Here is an 8960-nt window from a genome sequence, read left to right as displayed (position 1 = left end):
GTGGGAGAAACTAGAAGACATTCTAGTGAGTGTCATTGCTGTAGTAACAAGGGAAGGACTATCAGCTCAATGAAGTAATCTACCGCTTTATTTGTTGGTTGAATATTCAGTACGAGCCACATAAAAAAGCTCTTTCAAACTTACTGTTTAGAATCGTCTCACAGGCCTGTAGCAGTCTGAAATGCATGGAGAGGAACTGCATGTTAGCTTTCCACCTACTGGCAGATTTTGGAGTTGGGTGCTTTTAAGTGACTCCGCCATCTGCAATCCTCTTCAGAAGACTGTAGAGTGTACTCTCCTAAATTTTTCAACCGGATCTAGGCCTAACGCATTCCTGTACACGTTCCTGCAAAAGGCACTGTTTCTGAAAGTGCAAATCACAACCTGGATGGGACCAGCCCATTTCTGTAGAGCAGAATTTGCTGGCTGTTCCATTAGGCACTTGCGACATCATTCCCTTGGGCAGCGAACATTTTGGCAATGGGGGGGCTGGCTAAGACGGTTGATATGTCTGCAGCAATTAAGAAGGCAGGCACATAAGAAACCACCCTCGTCTTGTTGACTCCAGCTCTTCCCACAACTGCAAACGCAACAGTGCTTAGCTCTGCAAAGTGCAAACCTTTGCAAGTCAGAGCTTTCCTTAGCGCTGCTCATAAGAATGAGGAACTAGCAGCCACCACAAAAGGGAAGAGCGGGGGAAATCACAGTTCGTTATGCAGCGGTCGACACTGGGGGCTGGGCTTATCCTCCAGGACTCCGTCGGGCAGACACACCCAGGGGTCGTCCGTTTCCCACTGCCATTTCAGCAAAAGCCCCCTGAGCTCCTCCAGGACCTGGGCATAGCGGGGGTCAGAAGCCAAGTTGCGGCTCTCCGTGGGGTCGAGGCTGTGATCGTACAGCTCCCAGCGTTCCCGGTAGTAGTAGCCGCGCAGTGTCTTGTTCCAGTGCGTGGGCTGCCCTGCCTGGGTCCTGTTCAGCAGGTCCTGGAATGTGGCCGACACGTAGAAGTCCTGGTCGATGGGGAAAGGCGTGCGGCTCTGCAGGTTGTGGATGAAGCGCAAGGGCCCCCGCTGCACGGCCCGCATGGGGTAGTGCATGGTCACTTCGTGGAGGCTCTGGCTTGCAAACACTGTGGCCCATGCTGGCTCCAGAGACAGCGCTGGCAGCAGGGACTTCCCAGTCAGTTGCACCATGCGCTTCCCAAAGAGGCTGTAACTGGGGTACGGCACAGAGAACCAGTCCAGAATGGTGGGGGTCATGTCTGCAGGGGGGGGAAAGGGGAAGTGCCAAGCGTCCATTAATAATAGTAATAATAGTAATTAATAGCAGCAATATTTATTTAAATGGCACTGCCAATGTAGGTGGCTCAACCCCACAATTAAAAGAAGAAATTCCTCCCCCAAAGGGTGTACAATCTAAAATGATTATAAACAACACAATAAAAACCAACAATTTAAAATGCACCATTCAATGGCTTTTTGTTATTGTTGTTGTTAAACTGCTTTAGACATTTTATTTGCAATCCAGCAGTATGCACAGTAAGCAAAACACATTTATTAAAGATTGGAAACTTTTTTATGGACTTCTTGCATGAAAGGGATAATGAACTTGTAATATCTGGATTTGAAGATTGGAAAAAAAATATTGGAATATTTAGATGTTTATAAATGGGAAAATGATATTATTATTTTTTTAAAAAAATGAAGATTAAAAAAATATTGGCTTACAGAAAATAGAATAGTTAGGAGTTTAATGAGTGAATACTATAAGTAGCTGAAGGACACAGAACAGGGAGTCTTTTAAAATCTTTTTTTCATTTTCTTTTCTTTTTTTGTTCCTTTTTAGATTAGATTTTTAAAGTGTTTCTTTTGTTACGGTGTATTATAAAAAAATATACTTTGTATTGGGTATGAACTTTTGTATAGCTTTGGGTAAGCATAAAAAAGTAAATTAAAAATAAACACACAGAAAAGATGAGTGCAAAATGGAAGCCAGTTTGTGGTTGTCCCTTCCCCACATTCAAAACCCTCCCCTGCCTCACACTTCCCCGATGTCAATACAGAAGTCAACAACTCAGTGGCTCTCACCTAGGAGGCTGGCATAGGCATTGCTGACCTGTCCCCAGCGCGAGGGATGCTCAGGTGAGGGAGACGAGGAGTGGCTCAGCCGTACCTGACCAGTACAGGTTAGTCCTGCCACTTGGGAAGGGGATACCGTTGTCGGAAGTGTAGATCACAAGGGTAGTGTTGCGGAAGCCGGCGTTGTTCAGTTCCTCTATGACAAGACCAATGCCTACATGTGCCACAGAAAGAGACCTGAGGGTGCTGCGCCAAAGGCCTGTAGCCTTCACCAACAACTTTGCTCAGAAGAACTCTTGTCTGCAGCGTGAACCACTACGATCGGATGGGAGCTTCATCGTCACCAACTAATGACTGAATGGGACTTGGCTTTCCAGCAGCCAAAAGAAGCTCACCCAGCTGCTGAGCATCAAATATTTTCACTCACTTGGGGCAGCCAAGTCTTGGATACTGCTAACCACAAATGCTGAAGGTAATGCAATTCATAGATTAATGTATGGAGTCGCTTGGTGCTTTCTTTCCACACCTCACTGGGATTTCTAGGATTTTAAAGGGCAACTTGAGCACACGTGTGTACCTGGAGGCTACATGCATCCCTTTGCTGAAGAGAACTTGATTGCCACCCCTTCCTCCAGAGCAGATGTTTCTCCAGAAGGACTGCCTTAGGTCCTTAAGCACAAGAGATGGTATATCAAATGTGCAAAAATGCACCAGACTCTCCCTGAACACACCTAAGCTCTCACTCTTGCTTCAAGAGCGCTGCAACTCCGTCCTTTCCCTCCACTCCTGCAGGCAGGATTGCTCCCATTCAATAACCACCCTACCTTGATCCATGCGCCCAGTGGTTGTGTATTGAGCTGCCAGATCCCCACGAGCAGCTGGCGTGTCCTGCACAAAATATGGGACCTGAGGGCAAAAAGGTGGTGGTGGGGGAAGCAACTGTTACTAGAAACTACATCAGGAAGGGAAACCAAGGGAATAAAGAAATTGCAATGGCCATGGCTAACCTCCCTCCATTGGGCACAAATGATCTGCTGCAACCCCAGTCCAGTAATGGTAAAGGCTAGGGGGTGCTGCACATGCTCCCGGGGTTCCATGGCAGAGAAGAAAAGGGTGGAATTCAATGCAGCGCCTATGGAGATTGATCCATCAGCACACGCTTTTCTGCTTGCCAGGCTGAGCAATTTCCCTCCCCTCCTCTGTGCCCTGTTATGGGGAGGTGCACATAGAGACAGGAGCCCATGTGACAGCTTCTGCTAGTGGAATGGGGTAGCTGAATCCAGCCCACACAATTTTACTTAATGACCTATTAAATCTATATCCCGCCCTTCCTCTTGTACCTCGCATTCCATGTCTCACCTGCACTTGATCTGGGCTGTAGTGCTGGGGTTTCCAGTCTGGGATCCAGCCCATTCCAGGCTCTCCATTGCCAAATTTCTCGCAGAAGGCTCCGTACTGGGGCTGTGAGTGGCCGCAGCGGTGTGGATCGTGGAAAGCAACATACAAGAAAAAAGGCCTGCCAGTTGAAAACGCAGGTGTGAATGCACTCAAATGCCTGAGACAACAAACATCATCTCCACCACTTTTAGCAAAAGTACTCTGGGCGTCCTCCAGCTTTGCTGAGGTTCCTCCTTCTGCTAACTTCAGCCCTCAGCCACTGCTCCATTCAGTTTTTCTGCTGATCCTCTGTGCTGATTTTTTATCCTCCATGAAAGAAACCCCACCATTTACCCCAAGCTCTCTTTGTTGCCTCTCAGGTTTGCGTAAATTTCCCCTGCAACAAACACATAGACTGTGACTGATGGCTGTGCATCCTTAAATTCCGTTTGTGTGTGCCAGAGTGCCCTGGTCTACACAGGTAGTGAGCCTGCAACGCAATACCAGCACCAGATGATGGGATCTTACCTCTCCTCATCCTGGCCGCGGAGGAATTTCCGAACCAGCAGCTTGATTCGGGTGATGTTCCGCCCCACCTGCAGGACAGAGCCGTTCTCCTCAGTGTAGGCAAAGTCAAAGGGATACACAGCCTCTGGCCCGACGTGTTTCTTTCCAATGATCCCTGAAGCAGACAAACGCCAGCAGTCAGATGCAAGAGCAAGGAAAAGCTAATAGATCACATAAAAATCCACCAGCGCTCTGATGCACTTGGGAGCTAGTGGTTACCCAGGACCAATCCAACACAAAATCTCTGCTGTCTTAAGAGCTACTGGCTGCCTCCCAAGAACTGTGGTTTCCTAAAACAGCACTTCCTGCCAAGGCTCAGGCTATCTCAATCCCAAATGGAGAGATGCAAGCAAATACAGTTGCATAAACGTAGGCCTCGTTTCAGCTGGAGAGGAATGGATCCGTATGGCCTGAATGTGGTTACTGGGTGGTGGGAGACTAAGCATGTACAGAATGCATCCCTCTGGTATGGAAAACATGATTGGGGACTAAGCTCTGGAGAAACTTGGTTCAGATTAAGCTTTATTTTAAAACCAGTCTCTTCCATACATGGTATATTTGACACGGAATAAATTTTGTAGTTGGCATAAGTACATGCATGTAAATATCCATGTGTGTATATGTGCAAGAATTGTGTTACTGTGCAACAATCACTGGTTTCTCCTTTAGAATACATGGAGGTGGTGACAAAGAACACTTTCCATGGATTTTAGAGGAACTATTTGTATAGCATGCACCACCTTCCACATATGATGCCTGCCCTGTTGGATTTGTAACTTGGGGGTTTGTATGTATCCCAGTACCAAGTATGACATGAAGAAGAAGAAGAAGAAGAAGAAGAAGAAGAAGAAGAAGAGGAGGAGGAGTTTGGATTTGATATCCTGCTTTATCACTACCTGAAGGAGTCTCAAAGCGGCTAACATTCTCCTTTCCCTTCCTCCCCTACAACAAACACTCTGTGAGGTGAGTGGGGCTGAGAGACTTCAAAGATGTGTGACTAGCCCAAGGTCACCCAGCAGCTGCATGTGGAAGAGAGGAGACGCGAACCTGGTTCCCCAGATTACGAGTCTACCGCTCTTAACCACTACACCACACTGGCTCACGTCTTCTCATCTGTGCCAAGGTGAGCCAGGTTCTGAGTGAAGGGGTATTCAGGGAAGGCATGTATGCACGTATACTCAACCTGCTTTTCTGTTGTGAACTGAGCATGCTCCAAAACACGGATGATGGAAGCTCCTCCCCTTCCCATGATATTGGGGGAAGCTTCGTGGTAAATAAAATAAATCCCACTGCAGCCGACCACAGACAACCAAGCACACCTTGCCCCATAATACCTCTCACTACCAAGGAAATGCAATATACGAATAGGAAAGAGGACACAGCCAGTTGACGCTGACACAAAACCCCACACACGCACTATACAAAAGAATACAAGCCTCTCCTTCCCCAACCTTATACCGTACTCAACACTAATGTCTCACAACAAATGTAACTGATGTGTAAGACAGACTGTACAACCTGAAGAGACAAGGCATGTACTTTTGCAAACCAAGAAAATCTTTTTTAAAAAATAAAAATAAAATAGAATCCTTTCTCCATCTATGTACTGTACAACCACAGAACTGGGGCTAAAACTCATCAATGCACATTATAAGCTAGGGATCAGAGAAGCATGCATGCATTTAAAAAAGAATGGTTGTATTGGTTTTTGTAGGTTACATTTTCTTAGCTGATTGCAAAGCAAAAGAAGAACTAAAATTATTTGTGTGGTGTGGAGGCTGCCCTTCCCAGACCCCCTATAGAAGAAGAGGAGTGGTATCTTGAGCTGCAGGTGAATTTGCAGGGAGGAATTCTCCTGCTCCCACCAGCTTACCTGTCCGAATCCCTGCCTGCCTAAGCAGCAGGGGGAGGCTCCGAACACTATCAAAGGAGTTGAAGTGATGCACATCCTGGTGCAGCCCATACATCCCATTCTGGTGCTGCAGATAAGAGAGAACCATTCACAGTATGAGCAGGACAGGCAGGAAAGGGAGTTCCGAGGTGATAGAAAAGGCCTGAGCAAGCAGTTCCCTTATAGGCATCCGGCAAGTGTTACCTGAGGCAGGCCTGTGAGGATGCTGGCCCGGCTTGGGGAGCAGCTGCTGACGGAGGTGAAGGCATTCCGGAAGATCAAGCTGCGCTGGGCCAAGGCATCCAGGTTTGGGGTGCTGATGGCCGTGTTGTTGTACACGCCACTCTCAAAGCCACCGTCGTCAGCTGCCGTGGAAGGGTCAGAGGTCAAGCTGTGAGATCAGTGTCCCCATTGCAACACCATTGTTGCCTATGAACAATGGTAGCTATGAACCAGGTAGCTGAGGGGTTGGGGGCCTAGTTCTGCAGCTCAAGCAGTGCCCAACTTCTTAACAAAACTGAAATTTTGTGCTGCACCCCAAACTCAAGCAATTTACAGGGTGCTTCCACACAGCACCCTTTACTGTGGATGCATGCAATGACATGACACTGTACTCATCAAAATCCCATCTCTGCCCTTAATCTGGATTTACAGTTTCTTTTTTAGAATAGAATAAATAGAATAGAATAGAATAGAATAGAATAGAATAGAATATATCTTTATTGTCATTGTCCCCTTGCGGGAAACAACGGAATTCCTCGGTTGCTATATCAACTCAAATAAGGCACTCCATATAATTTTAAAATGCTAATAAACACTTCACTTAATGGAATTTTTTCCCCTGAAATGGTAAATCCAGATTAAATGAGAAGATATTATTGAACAGCATTTTGATGAGGATGACATCGTGTGGCCTCTGCAAAAACAAAACAAAACAAAAACCCAAAAACTTGAGTCCTGAATAAACTGTTGTGTGGAAGCACCCATAAACAACATTACCCCCAGATGCTCTAGCAAATGAGTCAGCAGTCACAGTGGAAAAGTCAACTCTGAGCCACCCAACAGGTCTATATGAGCTGATGTTCCATTAAATCAGTTTGTGGGACAAAGGAGGAACTGCAGCAGGAGAAAAAGGGGAAACAAATACCACAAATCTCACACAATCCTGGTTAATGCTGGGCCTGTTACCAAAGCCTGTAGACAGACCCTCAAAGTGTCCCTATTTTCCAGGGACAGTCCAGGATTTACTGAAATTGATCCAGGAATGTCCCACTTTTTCTTAAGACATCCCTCTTTTCGTTGGAGAAATGGCAAGTCCGGCCCCTCCCCTAAATTTCCCACTTCCCTCCTCAGAGCTTTCAGGGATATTTCCCGCGAGGGCGAACGGAGTGGGGAACAGGGGGCGGCGGCGCGGGCGCCTGGCTCTCAGTCTCAGGGGATTTAAGGCTGGGCCCCCGAATCTGCTCGCTCACCGACTATTAGCAGCACGTTGCGAGGTCTGCCCGGGTCCCTCCGAGCGCAGCAGAGCCCCAGAAGCAGAAACAGCAGCGGCAGCGGCCGGGGCGCCACCACCCATCTCCGCGCAGGCAGCGGCATGGCAAGACACCCGCCCAGGCCCCTTCCTCGCCGGTCAGAGCGCGCGCCTCTCCCCCCCAGACTAAACGCCGCGGGTAAAAGGGCCAGTCGCTGCCTGGCTCCACCTCCGGATCACATGAGACGCCTCCGACCGGATCTGGGTTTTCCGTGCTCCTCGGTGCCTTCTGCCGGCAGGAGCAAATAGACTCCTCTCCTTTTTTCTTTTCTTCCTGCTTTCGTTTTAAAAACCAGAGAAGCCCTCCCTCTCCCTGCCGAGTCTGGGGATAGTGCCCCCTGCGCCCTGAAGAGTCCCAAGTTATTTCGTGTCTCGTACCTACGAACTGCTTTGGAGCATTGCTGTGGCTTAAGGTGAGGAGTAGTTTAGCCCCAGGCCCCGTTTTCGGTGCTAGCTCTAGAACGTGAGAGTGTAAACACTGGGTATGTACAGAGTGTGTTTTCCTTGTCGCTGAAAAGCCACAGCCCCCATATCTGTTGTTAGGGAAATGAGGAGGCTTCTTGGTCAGAAAGGTGGGGCTTGCGAGGCTGTTGCTTGAACTATATGCTTTTATTTAATGTTGTCAACGATGTGTGTTAGAAGTATTTTATGCAGCTGCTTTAATCCAGGAGGAAAGGGCATTTACTCCCAGATGAGTTTCCGTTTGAAATAATACGTAAAGCGGCATGCAACATCTACAGCCCTAGTGTGCACACGTTCACTCAGAAATAAGCTGCTCTGCATTCAAAGGGGTTTTACCTGTAAGCCAATGCGCCTAGGATCACCTCCCAAGTCATAAAAACAGCTTGAGCAGACATACTGAAATGTTCACCTGAAATAACCCCTGTTGACTAGAACTGAACTGTCCCCTGATGTCACTGTTTACATGAAGTAACAACCACACAGTCCCTCCTCTTTTGCTCGGTCATGGCAGACCACACAAACTGAAGCATGCAGTCTGAGAGCTGTGCACCCGGCTTCCAAGATATTATGATGTGCACCCTTAGGGTGGGTGGGTGGTGCAGTTGCTTGGGTCAGTAAGCTGTTTAGAGCTGGCTTTGCCCTCTTCGCTTCTTGAGACAAAATGGAGATTTCCTTAAGAATAGAGGGGAGAGAAGTCTGTTCTCCAGAAGCAAAGAATTACCTGCTTCCCAATGAGAGGCTGTCCGTTGTTTGTCAAACCCAGTGGTCATCCTTTGCTTTCCCATTATCATATTTTCCTGTATTGTACTAATATTTGGCACTTAAGTTATCTTAAGGTACGCTAATTGGTTTCGTATTATTGTTTGTAGTTTTCAACTTAAAAAACACGCCCAACACTTCTTGGGTTTGTTTTCGCAAACATGAATGAGAAGATTCCATAGCAATACTTGTCTTTTGGAGCACTTAGGTTTCAATACCCCATTAATATTTGAAACGAAGAACTGATTGTATAACTAGAACGGGTGGGTGTCCTTTTTCTCCCTCTCTCCCCCAG

General features: G+C 47.4%; 1 protein-coding gene across 1 annotated transcript; it reads right to left on the bottom strand.

Annotated features, from left to right (window-relative positions):
- Positions 1-66: 66 nt before the first annotated feature.
- Positions 67-7557, bottom strand: SGSH (N-sulfoglucosamine sulfohydrolase). Its single transcript, XM_033139007.1, is given in 9 exon segments — positions 67-1261; positions 2088-2145; positions 2147-2292; positions 2903-2984; positions 3438-3594; positions 3984-4137; positions 5896-6001; positions 6118-6278; positions 7386-7557. Coding segments are annotated over 9 exon segments (1548 nt in total). The 5' UTR covers positions 7510-7557; the 3' UTR covers positions 67-701.
- Between the last annotated feature and the right edge of the window lie 1403 nt (positions 7558-8960).

The sequence above is a fragment of the Lacerta agilis genome, chromosome 2 (genome assembly GCF_009819535.1).
Source record: "Lacerta agilis isolate rLacAgi1 chromosome 2, rLacAgi1.pri, whole genome shotgun sequence".
Lineage (NCBI taxonomy): Eukaryota > Metazoa > Chordata > Lepidosauria > Squamata > Lacertidae > Lacerta > Lacerta agilis.
The sequence above is the reverse complement of the archived record's forward strand: the minus strand, read 5'-3'. Positions and strand labels throughout refer to the sequence as shown.